This window comes from Leucopleurus acutus (genome assembly GCF_964270905.1).
Source record: "Leucopleurus acutus genome assembly, chromosome: 12".
NCBI classification, from domain to species: Eukaryota; Metazoa; Chordata; class Mammalia; order Artiodactyla; family Delphinidae; genus Leucopleurus; species Leucopleurus acutus.
In genome coordinates this window covers 56,736,481-56,762,661 of record NC_139154.1, presented here as the reverse complement: position 1 = coordinate 56,762,661, position 26,181 = coordinate 56,736,481, and the positions used below count along the sequence as shown (strand labels likewise).

The window sequence follows — 26,181 nt, the reverse complement described above, 5'->3', positions numbered from 1 at the left end:
GGGGGTGACTGCTTGAATTTTATGTGGAACATAGGTTAAAATTTTCAAAGGTAGTCATAGGAAGCAGTGGTGATCAGAACACTTGTTGTTAGATAATGCATGAATTTTATGATATTTTGTGAATTTTTCTTTGAAATTAGGTTTACCTATCAAGTTATAATAGATGGCAGAGAATTTCCAAAGGCTGAAGGTAGATCAAAGAAGGAAGCCAGAAATGCTGCAGCCAAATTAGCTTTTGAAATAATTAGTAAAGAACAGAAGGTGAGTAATTACCTTTTTTTCCTAGTGAAAGGGAACTCAGAAATATCTATGGTATTTTTCTCTGTGAGAAAATACTTATATGCAGAATAAAGAAATTTACAACTTCTTTTGCTTTCAAAGTTTCGTTCAGTCTTTTTCCTGGCCCCATTTCTGTAGAACCCTGAATGAGAGGTACACCTATGGAAGAGTGGGAAAAATGGGACAATACTATTTAGAGTGCCAGCAGCAGTGACATACTCTAAGGAAACAGTGAGAAATGAACTAACAGGTTCTGGAAGGAGCTCCTCCACCTAATTGAGGGAATGCAGTGAAAAAGGACAGAGATAGAAGTGACCATGAGGAGAATGATCTATATGGAGGGCAGATGATGAAGAACCAACATATGTATAATTGGTATCCCTGAAGATTAGAACAGAGTAACTAGTACAGAAAAAGCTATCTGAAGAGACTTCAGTAGAAAGCATTTCTGAAATAAAGAAAGACCTGGCTTCAGATTAAAACAACTCAGCAACTAAACAGATACAGAAAAATACAGAACCACCAAGAACAACATCAGCCCTTGTGAAAGTACTGAGCTCCAGGGGTCAAGAAAGAAACCTATGAGCATCTAGGCAGAAAAAATTATATAAAATGTAAAAATGAAAAAAAAATATCATGCTGTTCACAGCACCATTAAAAACTAGGAGACATTGGAGCAGCAGCTGTAAAATGAGACAAGAAGTCATTTTACATGTGGGACAAAAGTGGATCATTCTCAGATTTTGAAAATCTTGAAAAATTTTAGTATTCAAGATATTTTCTTGAAAAATCTTACTTGAAGGGACTTCCCTGGCGGTCCAGTGGTTAAGACTCCGTGCTTCCACAGCAGGGGGCACAGGCTCAATCCCTGGCCTGAGAACTAACATCCCTCATGCCATGCGCTGCAGCCAAAAAGAAAAGAAAAAAAATTTTTTTTTCTTTAATTAAAAAAAAAAATCTAAGTTAAAGATGTCACCCTTCTAATCAAAATTGAGAAAAGTAAATCAGGCAAAAACCACAAACTTATAAATTGTTAAAGAGCCAGAAAACCAAGTCAAGAAGTTAGAAAAGGGGGCTTCCCTGGTGGCGCAGTGGTTGAGAGTCCACCTGCCGATGCAGGGGACACGGGTTCGTGCCCCGGTCTGGGAAGATCCCACATGCCGCGGAGCGGCTGGGCCCGTGAGCCATGGCCGCTGAGCCTGCCCGTCCGGAGCCTGTGCTCTGCAACGGGAGAGGCCACGACAGTGAGAGGCCAGCGTACCGCCAAAAAAAAAAAAAAAAAAAAAAAGAAGTTAGAAAAGGAACAGTAGAATACCTTTCCCCACAAAAAAGCAGAAGAAAGACAGTGATAACAATAAGGGCAGAAATTAATGTGAAAAAAACCAAAGAAATAATAAAGAAGATAAGTAGAATCAAAAGTTCTTTGACAAAGTTAACAAAGTAGAAAAACTTTGGACAAGATTTTGTCAGATTAAGAATTTTAAAAGGGACAGATAACAATGGAAGGAGTAATGCTATTATGTTCATGTTTCCTATGAAGTTGTGATCCAGGATATAGCTTTACTTTGATATTTGTTGTCTTGTTCTTTGAGATTTACAAAGGGCACAGCAAACAGAAAATGTTATAGAGTTTTACCGGATAAACAAGAAAATTGACTATTTTGTTTTTCTTTATGAAACTATAAAAGGGAAATGGCTGATTTCTCCTGTTAAAATTTATCCTTGTGGGTTTTTTCTGGCAGAGGAAGACATATACTTATACTTTTATTAAAGTATTATAGTAGGGAAATCCATAAACTCGAAGTGGTCTTTCAAATTATTCATTTAGTAATTTTATTAGACAAAAAATAGTAATTTTATTAGACAAAATAAATTTTGGTTATCATCTATATTAAACAAAACATTTCTTTCTTTTAGGCCGCTAGTCCTTCATCACTGCAGACAGGAGATCCTTCAGAAGTACCACCCATTGAGAATTACATAGGCCGTGTTAATACGATTGCCCAGAAGAAAAACCTATCTGTAATTTATGAAGAATGTGAATCGAGGGACAGTGGGCCCGATAAGTGAGATGTCGTGCTTTTCCTTCTGTTTCATTGTATCTAAGCAACAGAACAGGCTTATTTTCATGTCTCATTTTCTGGAAATATCTGTCCTTTTTCGTATGTTCTGCAGAAAAGGTTTTATATGACTTACAAGCAATGGGACATCTTTGTAATTAAAATATTGAAATGCTTAATTGGTGAAGACTTGGGACCCATATCCCATAATTGATCAAATCTGAGGAATCCTTTATTTCTGAGGTATATCTGGATGGTTTAGTCTGTAGGAAGCCTAAGAGTGGGTGGGGTGCCCCTGCTGCAGGGTTGTGAAAATCTTCCCATCCCTGAGGTCACAGTGGCAGTCACTGTGTGAAAACATCTCTGCCACACGTGTGGAATGACTCTCTTTCCACCCTTGTCAGAGTAGAGCTGTTTGTCCAGGTGTTTGCCCTTCAGATTTGATTAACTGATGTCACTCTCTAAACTAATACCATGTATTAGAAGGAATGGGCTTTCACCCTGGACTGTGTGGAGACCAGGATTTGAGGGATGTGATGAGGGGGACAGATGAGAGCGTCAGTCAGAGATATTGAGAATGTCACCAGTGAGCTAAGACTTTGGACGTGAGGAAGAAGAATCGATTTGAACTGGGAAAAGCAGAAAGCAAATGAGCACGAGGGAGATTGTTTCTCAGCTACAACCAACCAGTTAAATGAGGGAGAAGGAAAAAATATCTAAATGGCAAATAGTCCAAACAACCACTTTAGGATACTGTCCTCGGAATTGACTCAGCTATGGATGCTTTACTTTTCACCCTGATGGATTTTAGCCCAGAACTAGGAAGAGAAAAATGTGATAGGATTCATTGGAGTGAAATATTCAAAAGTGAATTCTGTGAGTCAATCTCAATAAATTAAGAGGCTATTTTATTTTCCCGTAGCTCACCTGTTTGGTTTCTTTGAATTAAGGGCTTTAACGTTCGATCGCTGAAAGAGAGAATTCTATTTAGGGAGTGCTGGAGAAAAATAGGAGCCCTAGAAATGATCCAGTCACTCAGCCCAGCTCCCTAACTTTCCCTTCAGAGCCTAGCGGGGAAGACTCACCCTGGTAGGGTGTGTTTCCCTCTGTGACAAATCATACTGGAATAATTCTGTAGCACTGCATGGTAACTCCACAATAAGTTCTTATATAATTGTCCAAGGATCCTTGCCTAACCACAGGCATCCTTACAGCTCATATGAGGAGGGGGTGACTTCAGCATGGGGCTTTTGCACTGTGAGGATTTTCTTAGGTGTTTGTGCACATGAGCAGGGGGCAGAAGAGGCTAAAGTTAGAGCTGAAGTTAGGGATGCTTTGCCCATCTCCTACAAAAACACTCTAACCTTATTATTTCTCCTGTAGAAGCCCCACTTCCTCTACTGGCTTTTTCTTTCCAGTTGAACATCTCTGAAAAATTCATTGGATCTGTCTTCCTTCTCTGCCTCCATGTCTTTTGACTTTTGGGGAATTTTAAAAAATCACCACTTGGTACCTTAATGCCAGATCTTTCAATGAAGCAACAAAGAGCAGTTGCCTGGAAAATGCAAGCTGAGATGTTAGCCAATCCTGGTTATTCTGGCAAACTGGTCAGCCATCTCATTGAAGGTTTAAATTAAAGAAGAAATGAACTATGAAGCCACCTATTAAATTAGTGTTATATTATGCCTTTGTTAATGTGTGTTTTTTTTTCTGAATCATGAGTTAGATTTACTGTTTTTTGGTATTTGGGTTAATACTGTTTATCATTTCTCCTAGATTTCATTATAAATGCAAAATTGGACAGAATGAATATGGTATTGGTATAGGTTCCACTAAACAGGAGGCAAAACAATTGGCTGCTAAACTGGCTTATGAAAAGATACAGTCAGAAAATTTAATGGTATGTACTGCCTTTGGATTTAATTTTTATATTTTAAAATTCTTTCTGAAGTTGATTTGAGGTTAGATGATGTTTAGATGATGCCAAGACAGCCAATCACATAGCAAAAGGATTCCTCCATTCTGTGTCCCCAAAATGAGCCATGAACCATGGGACCACGAGGCCCCAGAGGGATCACGGTTCTGTTGACAACTCAGCGTTGTTTTTTTAAATCCAGATCAAACATCCATAAAAAATGTATTAACCCCATAATTCTTTATGGCTGTGAGTTTGGTAAATGTGGGGAAATAAATGTGGTAGTTGGTTCCCAGAGACTGAGTCACTATGGAGAGGTAATTTAGTTGCACTTAAATCTTTCAGAAAGCTGACGCGTCCTCTGGTTGTTTCAATACTGTGTGTGGTGATGTCCAAAGCAACTCTTCAGCGACAAACACATCGTAAGTGTGGAGAAACGGTTGTGTTATTTAGCAGATTCAAATTGTAGCTTGAAAGAGCAAATATTTATGAAAATGTTTAATGTTTAAGGAGAAGTTAGAAAAAGCAATTACTGATCAACAAAAAATAGGCAAAATTCATAAACTAATAGTTGTCCCCTTTTCTTCTAGTGCTTCTGAATCACCATCTGAAAATGACTTCTCAACAAGTGAAGCGGAAAGCAATGATAACAGTGACGCGTTAGACAAGTCTTTCCAATCTCCAGAGGTATAGTATTAATCTCTGTGCTTCCTAGTTAATCTTATTTTCCTTTGTGTTTCTCCATTTAAAAATGACCTCCAGTGCCCAACCATAATTTTTCTATTTTTTTCTCATGTGTTCTTACTAAATCAAAATATTTTGCAGCCTTTTCACTCTCTCCTTTCTTTATTAACTCCCATTCTTCACATGCAAAATTCTTCTATTCTTCACTCCCATCTTTCTCCACCTACTCACCTTTGTATTTTCATATATTTTCTATGATCTGGCTTCAGCTTTTCTATCAATTGGATAGTACTTAAAAGTTTTATGAATAGAGTTCTGCTTCTGTTTTAAAAAACTAGAACTAAACTTAAAAACTAAACTTAAAAATTAGATAGTTTTTGTGGTGATGATTAGTGTTTATCAAAGTTATCCTATTTATAAAGAACTACAAGCAAATCAATAAGAAAAAGATAAGCAACTCAGTAAAAAAAATGTACAAAAGAGCTGAACAGACAGTTCAGAGAAGCAATACCCAAATGGGCAACAGACAAAGTATGAAAAGATGCTTTACTTCATAATAATCAGGAAAATGCAAATCAAAACAACAGTGAGATACCATTTTAAACCCATCCATTTGAGTCTGGTTATACTAAGTGTTAGCACAGCTCTGTTGCTGTTATAACTATTATATGCTGCTGGTGGATGTATAAATTGGTACAGCCCTCTTAGAGAGCAATTTGGCAACATGTGGTAGACTTGAGGGTGTGCCAGCTGTACCACCAAACAGTTCTGTTCCTAGGTACATCTTCTAGAGAAACATGGGTATGTGTGCATATAGAAACATGTATAAGCATGTTCTTTGCAAAATTGTTTGTAATAGAAGATACTGGAAACAATATTGTCCATGAACAGAATGTCTGAATTTATCATAATGTAGTCACTGTGCAAAACTGAGGCTGGCAGGTGATATGAGCTCAAGAAATCTTAGTCTGGTGTTCGCAGTCTGTGTCAGCATATTAAAATTGGTAAAAAACCACAAAACCTAACAGAATGAAAGTGAATATGAGTGAAGAAGAGCTATATGATATTAATTTTTGAGAGATATATCAAAGACCCCTTTTTTGGCTAAATGTTAAAATTAAATTATTAATTTGTCCTAAAAACGAAAATATTTTAAACTAGATCTCTGGGCCACACTTGTGTCTTTACTAGCAGTGTGAGTGATTGTGATGCACACCTTCTTGCTAAGATCTGCTGGCCAGAGGATCACCTAGGACGCCATATTCTATACCTGGAAAATCAGTGCTTCTGCAGAACATGCCCTACAATTTGTCTTTTTTGACCTTCCTGCCATATCTGTCTGGTTGCTAAAATCGGTGAGAACTTTGATATAGCCAAGTGCAGTGAAAGCAGGGCTTAGTGAGAGCATACAAATTGATGAGGTTGTTAATCTAAGGACAAAGAAGTGTGATCAAAGAACCATCTAGATATACAGGAGAAAGGATGGCAAGAAAAAGCAAGATACTTAATTTAATCATCCGAAACTATTGATATTCTCCATTTTTTTATTATAGAACAGTTCCAGAAATAATCCCAGAAAGGTGAAGAGGTGAGTATCATTATGCATTGAACATGTTTTGAAATGTAGTTTTATTTCAGACTTAGTTTATTAACCTTATTTATTAAGTCTTCAGTATTTGTAGAGTACTATATGCCCTTATTTGAGTGGAGTTTCAGAGTAGAAAGCATAATTAAGGCTCACTGAAATCTTGAAATCTACAAACAATACTTTTAAATACGTGGAGAACTCTTTGAACATACACACACACTACACTGTAGACATAAAGGCCTATGGGGCTATTGGTCGAGTAATTGATTAAGGGCATTATTTTGGACGAGGCTGACACAGGAAATGGGTTTGCAGAGATGTTTTCACGAGAAGTGCATAATGGGAATTCCCTGGCGGTCCAGTGGTTAAGACTCTGTGCTTTCACTACGGGAGCCTAGGTTCAATCCCTGGTGGGGGAACTAAGATCCCACAGGTGTGTGGCACGGCCAAAACACGCACGCACACACACACACGTACGCACACACACACAATAGAGAAGTGCATTATTTTGCAGATAAGCAGGTAGAGTAGAAATGGTATCATAACTTGGGGAAGAAAAAAAAGACCAAATGTTATGTAAATTATGGTGACTTGGTTTCTTGAACTGAAAAGAAAAGCAAGGACGTCAGTATAGTCAGCAGTGAGAGTGAGATGGCAGCAGGAGCCATTATAAGGCACCAGTACATTCCAAACAGTAGGCGATGTTTGCAGAGAGATGATGCCTGATGCGGGTATTTGAATGAAGATGGGAGAGGTCTGTGTGTGAGATGATCAGGCTGTCAGTTGTGGTTCTAGTGTCAGGGAGGAGGAAGGAGGAGTGTTTGTGAGACAGACTGTAAAGGAAGAGTAGACATGACTTGAGGGAACTGAGTTACAGAACTGGTTGAAGAAGATGCAAAGGAAAAAGGATACAAAGATTGTTCCTTGTGGATGAGATGCTGACAAGTCATGGCACTGATGCTGTTAAGGGAGTTGAAGACTTGACGGCTTAGGGGAGAGATAGCAGTTTGTATTTGTTTAGTTTTAGGTGGTATTTGAACTTCCAGTTGTAGGAGGCTTACCACCAGCAAGGAATAAAGGTCAAAGGAAACACAACCAGGATGAGAGTCCAAAGAGATATATTTCCTGAGGTTTTGAGTCTAGAGGGAGAAAAAGAGAGGCCAGCGGCATGCTGACAATGAATGTGTTAAGGCCAAAAGAGGAACCAAGAAAGGAGTGAAAAATAGAGGACAGAGAACCATATTGTTTCTAAAGAAAAAGGTTAGTATTTGCTACCTCATTATTCTAATAGTTGACTCAAAATATAAAAAGCCGGGGCTTCCTTGGTGGCGCAGTGGTTGAGAGTCCGCCTGCCAATGCAGGGGACACAGGTTCGTGCCCCGGTCCGGGAGGATCCCACATGCCACAGAGCGGCTGGGCCCGTGAGCCATGGCCGCTGAGCCTGCGCGTCCGGAGCCTGTGCTCCGCAACGGGAGAGGCCACAACAGTGAGAGGCCCGCGTACTGCCAAAAAAAAAAATATATATATATATATATATATATATAAAGCCTAGTGCGACATGAAACCTACTAACATAAACAAGTTACATTTGATTTCAGTTTTGAGTTTACGGGCTTCTCTTAACTTTTAGATCTTTGGCACCTAGATTTGACTCTCCTGTGAAGACGGAAGAAAGCATGTATACTGTGGACTCCAGGTAAGAGGGAAAACTGTGAAAAAGAATTTGTTTAAGGATACATTTGCTCCTCTGACAAAAGTTTCTTAAGGGACTGTTGAACATCAGGCAGGTTAAATTATATTTCTACCTGAACTGTTTAATTGTTTTAGCACAATCAGGCCCACAAAGGATCATTGTCTCTTGGAGGAACACAATTTAGATGTATCCAAATGGAATGTGGTAAGTGTAGATCTGTGTGATACTCAGGTGGATTTCTCTGACATCTATGGAAGGTTTTAATATTGAAAGCAAATGTTTCTATAAACCAGTGATTTTTTTTTTTCAACAAAAGTACTCCTGCAGGAATCAGAGTAGATCCACTTGGATCTGTATTCCATTTTCCAGCTCCATAGCAGATTTCACTTTGAAAAGGGGTTGCTTTTGTGGTAGATCATGTGTTTGGGCTTAAATAAAGTATCTAAAACAAAGGAGGCCTATTTGCAACAGGGGGACATTGAATATGAGCTTAAAAAATAATAAAGAATCACCAAATATTTAATAAGTACCTAGTATATACCTGGCACTGTGCTGGACATTGGATTTATAGCAGGAACAAATAGAAACAGCTCCTGCCCTCCTGGAGTTTTGAGGGGATGATGATTACATGAAAAAGTCTGTAATTACAAACCGTGGTCAGAGGTCTGAAAGAAAAGCCATGACATGGTTAGAAATGAAAGCAGAACCCTTGGATGTAGAGTGAGGGGCGAGGCAAAGCTTTCTCTGGGGTCACATTTGTGGGGAGGCCCTGAGCTTCTGCAGAAGAGCATGTGGGAAGGTGAAGGTGGGAAAGGTGAACGTCGGAGGAGCGGAGACAAGGCCGTGTGCTGGGAGGGCAGTGAGCAAGGGCCCGGGGCCATGAGACCAGCTGGAGAGGGAGGCAGGGCCAAACAGGTGGCCCCTTGTAGCCCATGCAAGGACTTTCTGGGCTTTGCTGAATGCAGGGGCAGGCTATGGGAGGATCTAGGCAATAAACAGATGTGATCAGACTTAGTGTTTATCACACTGGTTGCTTTGTGGATCACGGATTGGAGCGGAGGAAGGAGGGGAAGTGGAGTGTCCAGTGAACAAAGTTCTGCGGGAGTCTGATGGAAGTTTGGACTGAAGGGAAAAGGTGGGCAGACACCAGCAGATGTGTTTTAGAAGGAGAATTGGCAGAGTTAATGATGGAATGTGGGGCATGAGGGAGAGGGGAAACCCAAGGAGTTGCCAACGTAGGCAGGCTCAGAGCATGTGCTCATTTCTCTTGTAACAGCTTGGTGGTAGCCGGGGAACACAGTGTGGCACTGTTTTCTAAAGTTTTATACTTGGGATAAGATTCTTTACCATGGCTTTTGTTTAACCAGAAGGTGACTGACTCTCAGGGGTGATCTGTTATGTAGGGATGGGAAGAGGGAAGACCTATCCTTTGCAATTCAAGAATTTCTGTGAAGTGGATCCTTCTTATTCAGAAGAGGAGAGTCCTGCTTATTAGACAGTCCATTTCACCAGTGCTGTTAAGGGAAAGTGGAAGGGTGGGAGTGGGGAGCAGCGAACCCTGAACCTCAGAATAACAGTAACGTTCATCTTTCAAGGTTTATCAGAGATTTTACAGAAATAACACCAATTGGCGAAGGTGGATTTGGCCAAGTTTTCAAAGCCAAACACAAAATTGACGAGAAGACTTATGTTATTAAATGTGTTAAATATAATAACGAGTAAGTAGTAATATTTTATTTTTTTGAATGGGAAGGTGTTTTGAATCTGCAACTATCCTTTTTTATGTATCTCTCTTCTGCACTAGCGTATTATTATTATTTTTTAATCCTCCTTAAAAATGTCATTCTACCATGAGGAGCTTGGCTTACTCTGAAATGATCTCACTTTACCGTGGTTACTTCAATTAAAAAATGGATATACCACTGATCATCCTTTTGAGGCCGTCTTGATGAAAACTAAAGTTATAAAATCATTTAGCTTAAGATGACCTTCGAGATTTTGTAGTTTCATCTCCTTATCTTAACAGATGAGGGGACTGAGATCCAAAGATATGAACTGATTTGACAAAGGTAAAAGCTAGTGGGTGTTCATTGTCTATTATTGCATAATCCAGCACTCCAAAATGTCGTGGCTTAAAAACACCTAGTTATTACTATCTCTAGTGGTCCTATGAGTTGATTGTGCTCATCTGGGCCATTCTTCATGCATTTGCAGTTAGGAGCTTGACAAGGCTGGACATCGGAGATGGCTCTCTCACATGGCTAGCAGTGGTGCTGGCTGTGGCTACAAGTCCCACTGGCACTTGTTAACCAGAGCACCTCCACATGGCCCCTTTATGTGGTCTTGGCTTTTCACAGCTTAGTTGTTGGGTTCTGAGGACTGTCCCAGAGCAACTCATCCCAGGAGGGAGCAGTCTTGGAAGTTCCACATTATATTGGTTAAACAGAGTCACTAAGAGCAGCTCGAGGGGAGGGCAAATAGACTACTTCTTACTCTGAGGAGTGGATGCAAGTATGTGGAGAGAAGGAATTCATGATGACCATATTGGACACTATCTATTGTGGTAACAAAGTGGAGATTTAGAGCTCATCCTCTGGAATACCAGTCTGCTGTGTTCCCACTATATACCAGTGCGTCCCATGTTTGTCTTACGTATTATCTGTGCCCTTCCCAAGCCCCACCCCACTCCAATTACTGGATAGCAGAACTCCTTCAGGAAGGAAAGCACAGAGGAAGCAGGTCTTAAATCACATGTTCACCAGTCTTGCTTGTTGTTTTCTGGCAGTTGTTAACTATTTGTAACTTGGCCAGACTGATCCCTCAAGGACTAGAGAAGGAGATGGAAAAGGGATATGGGTGAAGGAAAATGACATGAGCAAAGGAGAAGCAGGCATGGTGTCCCAGGTGTTCTTCATCTAGTTAAACCAACCTACTTTCTGTCCCATGGACAGAAAGCCTTGCAGTTGAAATACCTTCATACCTACTCGGCATCAAAACAAGGCTTTTTCCTTCTTCATCGTTTTGCTTAACAGAAATGAAATACGGTTGTTCCTTCTCTCCCCTAACATCTTTTTTAATGGTCATACTTAATTATGATAAGGGTGCAATGTCTTGGACATTTCTAGTGGCTTCATAAATTGGTAAAACATAAATTGGTGAAAAATACACTTGGAGATATTAATCTAGAGCCATAAAAATGTTCAGATGCTTTGACCCATGGATTTCCTATCTGGGAACCTATTCCAAGGATATTACCCAGATTATGGGAAAAGCTATTCAAGAAGATAAAAATCACAATCACAATGTCATTTATAGCAGTGAGAAATTAGAGCAAACAAAATATTCAGCAATGAAGAAATGATTAAGTATGTTTTGTTCTCTCCCCTGATCAATGGCTATTTTGCAGTCATTAAAAATGAGGGTTATGTACTGTAAATATTATACATGAAATAGTATGATGCTGGAAGTTGCTTTAGAATAATCCAGGGGGAAGATGAGGAAGTAGGTAAGAGTATAAATGAAACAAGATTGGCCAGGAGTTAATAACTGTTTTATCTGATGAAACAGTGATGGCCAGGTAGGGGCTCATTCTACTATTTCCTCTACTTCTTTATACTTTTGAAATCTTACATTAAAAACTTTATACATGATGGTTATACAGATTGTATAATAATCAGGAAAATTTTAAAGCTAATACATTATATAGAAAAAAATAGGATAAAAATATACCCTATAATTACAAATATGTAAACATGTATATGAAGAAAGACTATAATAAATAATCTAAAATAATAAATGATTATGTTAGAATTGTGTTGACATGAGTAATTTTTTTCTTTATTTTTATAAATTTTACATCATATAGAACTTTTCAAATTAAAAAAAGAAATTATAAAATGTTTGCTTATTTTCTCATCCTTGAAATCACAAATTTATTTATTCCATTTGGCATAGAATTGTCATAGCTCTTGACTACACATCCCTGTAAAGCTTCCACATTGTGCAATGAAATTTCAGTCTCTCTGCATAGATCACCCCCTTTGTGTACTTTCGCCACACACTGAAAATTCTGAATTAGATTCTTCATGCTGCTTGTGTTACCTACCACTTCTGCCCAAATGGGGTTTGCTTATGAAATCCAAATTGATTTTAACACGTCTAAATAAAACATAGTGGATGATTTTTTTTAGCTCCCCCCCAGAAAAAAAAATTCCATCACTGGCAGTTCACAGACTACTACGTATGACTTTTAAACTGTGATGTTTAGAATAATTAAGTTACTGTTTTTTTCTCTTATGTTGAGAGTGAGAACAGCTGTGTTTTTTCTGTGTGTTCACTCTTTCCTTTTGAGCACTGCTGGCTTGCATTCTAAAACTCAGTGTGGAAACCATGGTGACTGTTTAATAAGGGAATATAAGTAGTTGTCTGCCGTTGCTCGAGGCGTTTTGTTGTTGTTATCAGGGATGGATACTGACGCTTTTGTGTTCCCTGTTTCTTTTAACTAGGAAGGTAGAGCGTGAAGTGAAAGCTTTGGCAATGCTTGATCATGCAAATATCGTTCACTACCACAGTTGTTGGGATGGGCTTGATTACGATCCTGAGCAAAGCATAAATTCTTCAAGGTAACTAAAAGGAAATTCCCATAGTCATAATGGGATAGAGGAAACAGTCATTTACTATGTGTGGGCCACTGGGTAAGGCCATTAATTATTACATTTAATAATCACAGCCAGAAACATTGAGACGCTGTTATGCCTCCATTCTACAGGTAAGGAGACAATGAATAGTCTTTTTCTTGCTCCAGACTTGCTTTAAAAAACCTTTTTTTAATTGTCCTCCGTGGTTTTTGAAATCTCAGGTTTAGCTTTCCTGACTCTGTTGTTTAAGGTACAGGCTTGCTCCCATGCCCTGACTTCAGTCCAGGCCATAAACGCAGTCTTGTGAAGAAGGTTTGAACTTGCTGTCTATGCTGCATTTGGAGGCTCCCCTCCTTCCTCCACTGCCAGCCCTCTTCTGTCCCTCTCACCTGGTTGGCAGGGTGCAGTCAAGGGGCCTCTTCTGAATGCAGTTATACCCCTTACGGTCAGGTGGTGGGCAGTGAAAATAATTCCAAGACCCTGAGCTGTGACGGGGGCTCCCTCCCCTCAAACCTTGCATTACTGACGATTTGTCTCAGATAAGCCACTGCAAAGGGACTGAAGGGTTTTAAAGAGCTGGCGCCTCCCTTGGAAAGTCACCCATTGTTTCTTGGAGACAGTCCTTTCAGTATAATCCTGAGGCCACTGTGGGCCTGTTCATCACCGTCTCCACACCATGTAATTGAGAACCTTATCATCGGTTTCAGAAGTACCATCAACATACAGACTTCTTCAGCTTTCAGCAAATTCCTGGCTACCTTTTTCTATTTTCTAGCCAATATATGCTCAAAGAATTTAAATTAGTATTGAGGCCAACTTAGTTCAGGAGAAAACCCAAAAGCCAAAACCAAAACAAAAAACCATGGTTAGCAAAATCAGTCCTCCCTGCTATACCTCATAGCAATTTGTTGGCACTTTTCTTAAATTCTTATCTACGTACTATTATTTTAGGTTTGTTTTTCCTTTATCTCTGTCCTATTAAACTATAATCCTCATGACAGCAAAGATAGTGTCTAACTCACTTTCTTATCTTTAGATGCCTGTTCTGTGCCTTTCACAAAATAGATGCTCAGTAGAGCAATGGTGAATTAAAATGTTTCAAAATCACTGTATATATTAATGAAATTTGGTTTTCTGCAATTCCATTGTATTTATGCTTCTATTCCTATCTATTAGCAAAGATAATCAAGGACCTTCAGCAACAAAGAATGGGCAGGCTGCTACTTTATAACTTAGCTAAACAAAGCTTTGGATACCTGGGAATTTATGATTTAAATAAAGACTGGGTTATAATGTTTTGATTCAAATTTGTTATATTTAGGTTTGTTTAGAGACATATTTTGGCATTTTTAAGAAGGTGCAATTTTTTCAATGGAATTTTAAGTGTATTTTTTAATAAATTTATTTGTATTGCTACTTCTAACATACTGTGAGTTTTATACCCAGATCAAAGACTAGGTGCCTTTTCATCCAAATGGAATACTGTGATAAAGGGACATTGGAGCAATGGATTGAAAATAGAAGAGGCAAGGAACAAGACAAACGTTTGGCTTTGGTATTCTTTGAACAAATAACAGAAGGAGTGCATTACATACATTCAAAACAGTTAATTCATAGAGACCTTAAGGTAAGTGGAAAAAGTACTTTGTTAGGAAATGATAAATTAGTTAATTTAAAAGTCTATCTTCTTTAGTTTTAGAATCGATTGACAGTCTTGAGGAAATAACATCTCTGATCCTCTAAAGTTAGAATGGATCTAGCACTTGCCCCAAATACCAATCTATAGAACCACGCAGAAGGTCTCCAGGGCTGTAAACTTATGGAGACACTGAGCTCCACAGGAAGAAGCTCATTCACTTCTGGTTCTATTTGTCATCCTGGCTGAGAGTCACACCCCAGTTGTAAACACTAAGAGCTTTAGTATACTGAACACTTGTGCAAATAATTATTGTGGCTGGCACAGCCAGCTGGCTGCTCTGTCCCTGCCTCTACTGCTTCTCAGGCTTGTCTGAGAGGCAGAAGGGACTCTGGTAACTGGCTTTGGGAACATGGGTCTCTTAACCTTTCAGTCATTACTCTTGAGGGCAGTCACAGCCACTAGGTCCAGAGTCTAGAATTTCCTTGGCATTTGGTTAGACATCTGTGCCCCATGATTGGAAAATTGCAGTAACCCAAACCTTGGAACATGTAGCATATCTTTGTATTTTCATTTTCTTCGGGCTTCCTAGCTTCTTTTATGGTCTAGTTGAGCAGTTTTCCCATTTCCTCCTCAAAAGTGAAAGAAGAGAGACAGAAGAGCTTTCAGTCTCTCCTCCATACTCCCTGTGATTTGCCTATGCTTATCACAGACTGGCCATGCTGAATCCTGTCACCGAATCTTTGCTCATGTTCTTGCATTGGACACTCTCTGCCTGTCCCCTTTGGTACCAATTCCTTTATGAGCCTTTCCCAGTCACTCTGGATCAGACAGAAGCACCTTGTCTATGTGGACCTTGACTCTCTGCTTATCCCACCTGTCTAAAACAGCCGGGAATGAGAAACAAAGCAAAAAGTTCCTTGAGAAAAATAAGCAACCATGTACATAGTTGTTTGTTTGGCCTAGGTAGAAAAAGATGGCCCTTAAGAGGTATTGCATCCTTGGTCTGCCCGGGGGCTGGATGTCTGATGCCTTCAAGTAGGAGTCTACCTCGTTCCAGTATCTTTTTTTAACAGTATCTGAAGGTGTTCTTTGAAGTTGGAATGATATAATGACTCTGTTCAAAAGGTTACATTTAGAATGGCTATACCTACACTTCGAAATAAATCGTAGAGTTAAATAAGAAATTAAACACAATTATCTATTTATATAATCATTTGCAAATAAATTACCTACTTACACAGTCATTTCCTCTACTCAGCAGTTTGAGTGTTACCTCCCAGACCCTTGTCAGGATGAGTTAATGAAATTCTGATCGGTGCTCCCTTCTCCCACCACCTGGTCTGCCAGTTCCCTTCTGTATTCCGCACTGCTTGTGCTCTGTGTCGGGGAGTGATCTTTTCTTGTGTCTGCAGAGAATGTTTGCTCTATGTCGGCAGGTGCTCAAAGGTCAAACTTTAATACTACTGAGCCTTCTTTTCATCTTCTTCAACTTCCTAGCTTCACTGCTACAGTTACTGTTTTCTCATATCTGAGACAAGATATGAACAAAGTTGTGCACCTTATTTTGTGATGCTTTGCAAAATACCTGCTCCTGGTGGCTTTGCCAGAGAACAGTCTTTACCCAATAAAGCCCCTATTCTATAAAGTCAACCAGCATTTACCTTAAGAACCAGACCAAAAATGCTGGTGATGGACACAGAGGTTTGTGGAGTGACGGCTTAGGGCCTGAGGAGTTCAGTACCCCAATCGGCCCAGGCCCCTCAGTCAGCCTCAGCCCTTATTCCTGTACCTCCTGGATAAAGTTTGCTCCTTTTTTTTTTTTGGCCACAACTTGCGGCTTGTGGGATCTTAGTTCCCCGACGAGGGATCTAAACTGGGCCCCCTGCAGTGGAAGCTCAGAGTCCTAACCACTGAACCACCAGGGAATTCCCAGTTGGCACCCTTTTTTTTTTCGCACCCTTTTTTATGTTCTACCATCCAACATTTTGCCTAGTCATACCATAACTGATTAGACAAAATGTGGCATCATGTTTTTTTTCTTTTTAATGAACTATAAACAAGCAATCTAATATTTTTATTAGACAGTCCCATCTAGCTTATATATTTAGACAGTTTCGTAAATGCAACCTCCTATTTCTCAGAGCCAGGCTGTAGCCTTGTGTGGGACCAGCAGTTGTACCTGCAAACCCAACATCTTCCTACACTGTAACTTGAATACAGCAGAGGCACATTTTCTCTCTACATCCCCACAAGTCTACAGGTTTCCGTCCGTGTTACTGGCGGTAGGTTCCAATCTAACCATTAATTGTTCTAATCTAACTGCTGATTTCTGCATGGGCTTTTTCAGGCTGGTTCTTCGAAGCTGCTCTTTCAACCTGCTTGGGCTTATGGTCTCTTCTCTTTCAGTTTCTTTACTAGGCCCTCTCCTAAGTGTTGTCTCCTTGAGTCTGTGTGTGTGTGTGTGGATAGCCCAACATTGCATTGAAAGTAGCTTTCTCAAGAATGGCAAAATATTAATTTCCTCATCAACAACCTTCATGTTTTCATGGTCTTTAGAATATTGGTCAATACCTTCTACAAAGTTGTGGAATTGTCATTCGGTTCTTCTATTCCTTTTTTTTTCAATCTGCTTAAAGAATTACGTGGAAAAAAAATATTTCAGTGCTACTCATCAGCTTCCAGTTAACTTGATATGCCTTCAAAGATAGAGGGCGAGCCTGCATACTGTTCTCCATAGTGGCTGTATCAATTCAAAGATATTAAAAAAAAAAAAAAGATGGGCTACGTTTGTGAAGAAGTTGTCAGACGCCTGGAGAAATAGACGTAAAGGAAGGCTCCAGGGGAAATTCTGCATATGATATTCTGCAGCATTATTGGGAATGGCCTCATTCTGAGAATCTCAAAATTAGAAAGGATCTTAAGGGTGTCTACTTCAATCCCCATCAAATCCTGGACTCATATTTGCAATGTTTCCACCAAGTGGGCGTCCAGCCCTGTCTTGAATACTTCGTAGGATGGGGAACTCTCTAACTCCCATTCTTTGGACCACACGATTAGTATATCAGGATATATTAAGGCAAATCTTGTGGTTGTTTTCATCCTCTAGTCCTGGATCTGTCCCCTGGGACCAGGCAGAGTGAGTCCACCTTCCACTTATCTTAAGATATTTGAAGGCAGCTATGCCCCAAGCCTTCTCTGCTCTCAGCCAAAAAGTCCTTACTTCCTCAGCTAGCATTTTAAAGACCGATAATAATAAATTTCCTGTTTTGGGCTTACCTATGTAAGAGTAAATGCCTTATAAGTAAATATAAAAATAGCTGTTACTAAATATGATTTGGATGTGTGATAAAAGTCTTGTCAAATTGGTACTTACAAGTTAAAATTTTTTTTCTGTAGCCATGTAATATATTTTTAGTAGAGACGAACCAAATAAAGATTGGAGACTTTGGACTTGTAACATACCTGAAAAATGATGAAGCGCGGACAAGTAAACAGGGAACTAGGCTATACATGAGCCCAGAACAGGTGAGGTCCCCTTCCTTTCTGTTGATATATATTTTTATCTCTTTCATTTTTTTAACTATAAAAATAATAGGCACCTCTCATAAAATTAAAACAGTACAGAAGTAAATAGAATAAAAATGGAAAGCTCTCCTTACCCTTCCTTTCTACTCTTCTCACTAGAGTTTGTGGTTTATCCTTTTAGATCATTTTCTTTGAGTTATAAAAAATATACAGATAAAAATACATATTTACAGAGACTTTTTACATAAAAACATACATAAATACATTTTACAAGATACTATAATGTTATTTTGTGACTTAATTTTTTTTTACTCAACAGTGTATCATAATCTTTCCATGGCTGTACAAATAGATTTGACACTTTTTTTTTTTTTTTTTTTTGCGGTACGCGGGCCTCTCACTGTTGTGGCCTCTCCTGTTGCAGAGCACAGGCTCCGGACGTGTAGGCTCAGCGGCCATGGCTCACAGGCCCAGCTGCTCTGTGGCATGTGGGATCTTCCCGGACTGGGGCACGAACCCGTGTCCCCTGCATTGGCAGGCGGACTCTCAACCACTGCGCCACCAGGGAAGCCCTTGACACATTATTTTTAACAAGTGTATTGTATGCCAAAGTATAGATATACCGGCACGCATTTAACTATTGCCTTATTGATGGGCATTTATTTAGATTGTTTCCAACTTTTTACATTTATAGACATGTTATGTGTCTTCCTCCTTATCTTTGAGTCTAAAAACAAATATTTCGATGATAATCAATGATAGATTCTTTGAATTGAAATTGTTGACTAGAATGACAGGTGCAGTTCAAAGTTGATACATACTATTAATGCATATATGTGGAACCTGGAAAAATGGTACAGATGAACCCGTTTGTAGGGCAGAAATAGAGACACCGATGTCCATACAAACATATGGACACCAAGGGGGGAAAGTGGCCAGGGGTGGGATGAACTGGGAGATTGGGATTGACGTGTATATACTAATATGTATAAAATAGATAACTAATAAGAACCTGCTGTATAAAAAATAGATAAAATACAAAAATTCAAAAAAATTGATACATGCTGTGAAATTGTCATTCAAAATAAGTGACTCTAGTATGTTCTCCTACTAATGTGTACGAGAATGCCGCCTCCTCCCTCACACTCTCAGTCAGACTATGGAATTATCAGACTGCAGTTTTGGTCACTGAGATGAATGAGGTGTAGCTTAATCTTTTTTTTTTTTTTTTTGGCTGCGTTGGGTCTTCGTTGCTGCGCGCGGGCTTTCTCTAGTTGCAGTGAGCAGGGGCTACTCTTCGTTGCGGTGCACGGGCTTCTCATCGCGGTGGCTTCTCATTGCGGAGCATGGGCTCTAGGTGCGTGGGATTCAGTAGTTGTGACACACGGGCTCTGTAGTTGTGGCTCACGGGCTCTAGAGCTCAGGCTCAGTAGTTGTGGTGCATGGGCTTAGTTGCTCTGCGGCATGTGGGAATCTTCCTGGACCAGGGATCAAACCTGTATCCCCTACATTGGCACGCGGATTCTTAACCACTGCGCCACCAGGGAAGTCCCTCAATACTTTCTTTATGGCTTCTGGGTTAATCATTTTTATTTTGGAGGTCCTTCCTACCACAAGATTATAAAAATATTTCGTGTTTTTATTGATACTTTAGCTGAATTAATTTTTGTATATATATGAAGGAGTATAACTTGATTTTCCCCATGTGGGTATGAAACTGCCCCATCACCATATATCAAATAGTTAATGATCTAAAATATTCTTTTAAGGAAAATTTATAGAGACAAAAAGTAGAACAGAGGTTACCAGGGGCTGAGGGGAGAGAGGAATGGGAAGTTGTTGTTTCATAGGTACATTTTCTGTTTGTGATGAAAAAATTTCTGGAGATAGATAGTGGTGATGATTATGCAACATTGTGAAGGCACTTAATGCCACTAAATTGTACAAATGGAAATGGTTAAAACGGTAAATTATATATATATATATTTAACACAATATAAATATGCTATTTTATCATATATGAAATTCCCACACACTTATGGATCTGTTTCTGGACTCTATTCTGTCCAGTTGATTTATTTAATCTTCTTCCTCTTTAATATCATCCTGTTTAATTATTATAGCATTATAAAATGTTTTATATTTTAGCATTATAGAATTATTATAGCATTATATAATGTCCTGATAAATATCAGGACATTATTCTTCAATTAAAAAATGTTCTACCTTAAGCTTATACAGTACTGTATTATATCTCAATGAAACTGGAAGAAAAAAATGTTCTTAGTGTTCACATTTACTATTCCAAATAAACTGTAGAATCAGTTTGTCATGTTCCACAACTGGTGTTGATGTTTGATAGCAATTGCATTATATTTAAGGATTCAATTGAGGGGAATTGACATCTTTATATATTTGAGACTTCTTCTCCAAGAAGTCTCCAAGAAATTGGTATATTTCTCCCAATTATTCAAATCCTCCTCAGTCAGCTTTTGCCAGGCTATGCTATGGTAACAAATGACACTGATTTCCCAGTGGCATACACAACACCAAAGGTTTATTTCTTGCTCACGTGGTGTGATGGCTGCAGTCTTGGCCCAGTTTTGCCCCACGTGATTCCTTCATTCTAGAACCCAGGCTGAAGGAAGAACCCTATCTGAGTATTTCTGTCCTCACTGCAGAAAGCAGTGTCAGAACCTTGTGATGGATTTTAAGATTCTGCTCCTCAGTGGCATCACTGAAAGTCATTGCCCAGAGCAAATTGGCCAGCTCAAGACAAGCACATGGAGGGGAAGTGTCATGCTCTCTCTGGGAGGCCAGTGCACAATTGGGAGCAATAATATATTCTACCTCAAGGCCACTTTTATATTCTTCAATGAAAACATTCAATGAAAATTTGTTTTTTCTTTATGAATATTGTTCATATTTTTAAAGCTTTTCCCTGGATATGTATCATGTTTTGCTATTAAAATGGGTTATTGGTTATTAGTGAGGCTGCTGATTTTTTAAATATATTTATTTTTAATTTTGGTAAAATACACATAACATAAAATTTACCATCTTTACCAGTTTTAAGTGTGCAGTTCTGTGGCATTAAGTACATTCACACTGTTGTGCTACCATTACCACCATCCATCCACAGAACTTTTCATCTTGCCAAACTGAAACTCTGGACCCATGGAATAGCTCTCCATTCCCCTCTTTCCCAGCCCCAGGCAACCACCATTCTACTTTCTCTATGAATTTGGATACTCTAAGGACCTCTTATAAGTGGAATCACACAGAGTTGGTCCTTTTGTGACTAACTTATTTCACTCGGCATAGTATCCTCAAGATTCATCTATGTTGTAGCATATGTCAGAATTTCCTTCCTTTTTAAGGCTGAATAATATTCCATTGTATGGATATATCACATTATGTTAATCTGTCACATCGATGGATATTAGGGTTGCTTCTACCTTTTAGCTACTTTGAGTATCGCTGTATTGCTGCTATGAATATTGTTGTACAGCTATCAATTCATGAATGTTTGGCTTATATATAGACTCATTACTGTAGTAGGTGGGGCTTTTTTGTTTTGTTTTGTTTGTTTTTTTGGTTGATTGCTTACTGTCTGTTTTCATCTTTTGGGGTTGTTTGTCCTATCTTTTTTTTTTTTTATAAATGCCCTTTAAAGATAATTTTTTACTGAAAGGTAATATATCTTTCAAAATACCCCTACTATTTTGTCATCTAAGAAAAAATACAGTGAGCCATCTGATGGTTTGAGAGTCTAGAATGAAGAAGGAACACACCTCTTCCTTTGGGGACCATTCAGCATAAAAACATAAGTTTTTTGCAAAGTGTGAAGGTAGAAGACAGTAGGGGACTGACAGCTCCCTTTTAACTCCCACTCTCTAAAATATCTCCTGCATCCTATATTGTCACATTTTATTGAGGAATAATTTATACACCATAAAATGCACAGATCTTAAATGTACATTTTTTTTTTTAGTTTTGACAAAGGCATAGACCTGTGAAACCTGCAAGCCTATGAAAATGTAGAACATTTTCCTCACCCTAGAGTATTCCCCTAGACCCCTTTCCAGTCAGTCACTCCTCTCCACTGCCCAGAGGCAACCAGTGGTCTGATTTCTTTTACCATAGGTTAGTTTTCCCTGTCCTTGAGCTTAATAAGAATGGAATCATATAGTATAGTATGTACTCTTTTGTATTTGATTATTTCACTCAAAGTAATGCCTGTTGGAGAACCTCTAGTTGTTGCTCATATCAGCAGATTATTCTTTTTTGTGGCTGAATACTATTCTGTTGTATGAATATACCACAATTTGTTCATCCGTTTTTCTGTTGATGGACATTTGGATTGCTTCCAGTTGTGGAATATTATGAATAAATCTGCTATGAACATTTGCATACAGCTGATTTACTGGGCACGATTTTAACTGCTTCACCTGCTCGTCTCATCTAACCCTGCAGTTAAGCTATGAGGTTAAAACTATTGTTACCTCCATTTTATGGTTGAGATTATTCCCACATTGATGGTGATTCAACTATTTAGTGACAGAGGTTTGAACCTGGGCAGTCAGACTCCACACATCTTGCTAATAAACATACATTGTTGTGTGATACGTTTTGGTCAGATAACTTTTTTGGCTTTAGAAGGCATGGATGTTTATATCAGATGAGTCACAAATGTAAATATACTTTGGTTTCTTCAGATTGCTTGTATAGAAGACTATGGAAATGAAGTGGACATCTTTGCTCTGGGACTAATTCTTGCAGAACTTCTTCACATATGTTCCACTGCGATAGAAACAATGAAGGTAAATAATCTCACAGAAAGAATTAAGCAACAAATATTTTTGGCCGTCATGTCCAAAGTGCTGCTGCAAACAGTTATTGCCTCCAGGATGGGCTGGGGCATATTAGTGCTGACTGCAAATGAAATATGAATTTTTATCCCTTTCATGTTTGGGCAACCAGTATTTTTTGTTAAAGATCAAAAACTTTGGTCTTCTTTGGAAGGTGTGTACATCTCATAAAACTGTAGCTGTTTCTTCCTAATTGAGTCACTCTGTAAAATTGTTTTGATTGCCTGCTTTGCATAAGACCCTGTGCTACATGCTCCAAGGATTATGAAAATAAATAAGCCTTGTTCTCAAGGAGCTTATATTCTAGGAGGAAAGGTAACATAAGACAATGCTGTAAATGTTTTAGGAGAAGGCATGAGGTCTAATGGAAACAGCTAGGAGGGAGGTCTTGCCAGCTGTAGGGATTTAGGTTTCATGGAGACATTTAAATTGAGCTCTGAAGAACTGGTTGACTTCTAATAGTCCAGATTGGAAAGAAGGCCATGTGGAGACAGGAATGTGAAAAGTGTGTTTGGGAATAGCTGGCCGGTGTCATTTTTATTGGAGTATATCAGTCAAGGAAGTAGTGGTTGATGGTACTGGAAAGATATATTGGGGCTAAATTGAGGCAAGAATATGGACTTTCTTGTGGAGGCAGCAGGGAGCCACTGAAGCCTGCATGCAACTGGATATCCTAGTCTGAAGCTCAGTAAAAGGGACTCACCTGGATTCCACAGCCTTCTTCTCTGTAAAACAGGAATAATGAAAGTACCTATTGCATAGGGTTCCAAAAAGGATGAAGGGAGATAATTCGTATGATGCTCTTAACACTTCAACATGCTGTAATGTTCAGGATGGTTATAACATGGGGTGGGTGGAGGAGAGGATTCCTGCTTGCTTCTTGGCTAACGAGATTTTTCAAAGATCTAGAAACATCCCAGATTTAGGGTATCCCCAGCTTTAGTGCTTCCTAAGTTTGTTTTTTCTCCAAAGTGAATAATTTCCTAATGAATATGTATGTTTAATTTTTAGATTCTTAAAGGTCTAAGGGATGGCATCTTCTCAGATGTATTTGACAACAAAGAAGTAAGCACTTAAAAATAATCGGAATTTTATTTACTCAATGTTTTATTTCCTAGTATTGACTCTTACTATCATTACAGAAAAATCTTCTACAGAAATTACTCTCAAAGGATCCCAAGAAACGACCTAACACATTGAAAATACTGAAGACTTTGAAGGAGTGGAGTAATATTGCAGAGAAAAAGAAATGGAATACATGTTAGATACTTAAAAAAGTATCCTTCTTCTGATACTCCATTTTCCTATAACTGTCTAAAGTCTGCTTGGGAATATTAATGGTATTTATCTTCTATTTTCCTTTCTCCCTTAATTTTTTGCCACATTTGCAGAAAGGTTTGCATTTTTTCTTACTTCAGAAACATTCTTATATTTGCCTTCCCCTCGCTCATCTCCTTATTATGAAGATGGGGGGAAAAATGCCTCAAATTTTCTTTTTAATACCAATTAGTTAATCAATTAATGAATGACTATTTATTAAATACCTGCTGTTTCTAGGCCAAAAAGATATAAGATCTATCTCTGTCCAAAATAGCTAACAATCCAGCTGGAGAAATATGGTAACCATGAAAAGATAAGTATAATCACTTTGGAAAGCAATTTGGTATCATCTAGCAAAGTTACATGTATATTGCCATTCCTGAAAAGCCATCAGTTCCATTGCTACATACTTGTGCACAGGAATGTTCATAGAAATGCCGTTTATTATAGTCAAAGGAACAGGAAACAACGCTAATGTGCACCAGAAGAAGAATGGATACATAAATTGTATTCACGCACTGGAATACTATATAGTGTTTTATAGTGAAAATGAAGGAATTACAGCTAAATGCTGTAACTAAATGCATGTAACTAACATGCCACATCTCTCAAGAACATAATATTAAGCAAACAAAGCAGATTGCAGAAAATACTGTATAAAGTTCAGGAACATGCTACGTGAAATGTGTGCTTAGGTATTCAAACAAATGTGGTAAAACAATAAAGGGAAGGAAAGGATTGAGAACTATTATTATATTCTGATAGTGATTGGCTCTGAGGAGGGATGGGAGTGATGTGATTGGAGAAACGGACTTCCGAGGTAACAGTTAACTTTCTTTTCTTACACTGGCTGTTGAGTCCACTAGTGTTTACTGCATAATTATTCTATTTCTCTTAAATACATTTTGTACCTATTATAACAGACACTTTAAAGAGATGATAACTATGCTGTAAGACAGTAGCTGAGCATAGAAAACAATCAGTCTGGAGGGGTGAGATCACTCTATGCTGAGGACCCATGGCACAGGGCTTAGAAGTGACACTCCAGTGAGACTTCCAAGTATGTGAAGGATTTAGATGAATAGAGAGGAGAGCATTTGGGCAGTATGGGCAAGGGGCATGGCATGCGTTCTGGAAAAGATAGATTTGAGGAACATTGGGTATACTAGTTTGTTTCCTTGAATTGCTGTAGGGAATGCCGGAAAATAATATGAGCTGTATATTGGAAGAACCTGAGGGTTCCTTTAAGCTTTATAGCATCCAACTACCGTTCTAGAATTGTCGTATAATTTTACAATTTTTAAAATGAGCCAAATTTAGGCTTAGCAGAAGAATCATAGTAATAGATAATATTTTTGTGAAGGCTTATAGCAATTTCTAAAAAGTGTTACTAAAAGCATTTAATATGGTCTTCAACTCCCATGCAGTATTTGATTAAGGCAAGGTTCATCAATGGATACTAAAATTATTGGTTGAAAAGGCGTTGGGAAACAGGAGCCTCAAAAGGATTTAAATATAGTCCGACAGATGATATTACAAAGGGGAAAATGTATCTTTAAAATGGAAAGCTCTTATCACCACAATAATAAAGTAATTAAATTTAGTATCACTGAAAGTGGAAGAACCTAACATCATGACCCTCCTGATGTGATGTAAGAATTATACACTATCACCTATTTAGTTTTCTTGCCCAAAGTGTTTAACTGGAATTTAATCATGAGGAAATGATTAGACAAATCCTGAAAGAAGTCATTTGATAAGGTAATTAACTTGGATTTCTCAAAAAGTCAGTATCACGAAAAAAAAAAAAAGTAGGGGAATTCTTCTAAATACAGAGAGACTAGAAACATATAATGACCAAATGCAATGACCAAATGCAATGCTTGAATCTTGATTGTATACTGGATATAAAAAAAAAGAAAAACCCAGAAAATAGCTATAAAAGACATTTTTCAGGTAATTGAGAACAT

General features: G+C 38.5%; 1 protein-coding gene across 4 annotated transcripts in view; it reads left to right on the top strand.

Annotated features, from left to right (window-relative positions):
• Window positions 1–26,091, top strand: part of EIF2AK2 (eukaryotic translation initiation factor 2 alpha kinase 2) — a 33,625-nt gene extending 7,534 nt beyond the window's left edge. The window contains exons 3-16 of one of the 4 annotated variants that reach the window (XM_082851779.1): window positions 141–261; window positions 2,197–2,345; window positions 4,116–4,239; window positions 4,600–4,676; window positions 4,845–4,941; window positions 6,492–6,526; window positions 8,172–8,222; window positions 9,815–9,937; window positions 12,725–12,841; window positions 14,303–14,483; window positions 17,892–18,020; window positions 22,739–22,843; window positions 23,903–23,956; window positions 24,034–26,091. In XM_082851779.1, the coding sequence (XP_082707905.1) occupies window positions 141–261; window positions 2,197–2,345; window positions 4,116–4,239; window positions 4,600–4,676; window positions 4,845–4,941; window positions 6,492–6,526; window positions 8,172–8,222; window positions 9,815–9,937; window positions 12,725–12,841; window positions 14,303–14,483; window positions 17,892–18,020; window positions 22,739–22,843; window positions 23,903–23,956; window positions 24,034–24,156 (1,486 nt within the window). In that variant the 3' untranslated portion in view covers window positions 24,157–26,091. Of the gene's footprint in view, window positions 1–140; window positions 262–2,196; window positions 2,346–4,115; window positions 4,240–4,599; window positions 4,677–4,844; window positions 4,942–6,491; window positions 6,527–8,156; window positions 8,223–9,814; window positions 9,938–12,724; window positions 12,842–14,302; window positions 14,484–17,891; window positions 18,021–22,738; window positions 22,844–23,902; window positions 23,957–24,033 lie in introns of all 4 variants that reach the window. The other 3 variants (XM_082851778.1, XM_082851777.1, XM_082851780.1) reach the window with 3 other exon arrangements.
• Window positions 26,092–26,181: the final 90 nt, after the last annotated feature.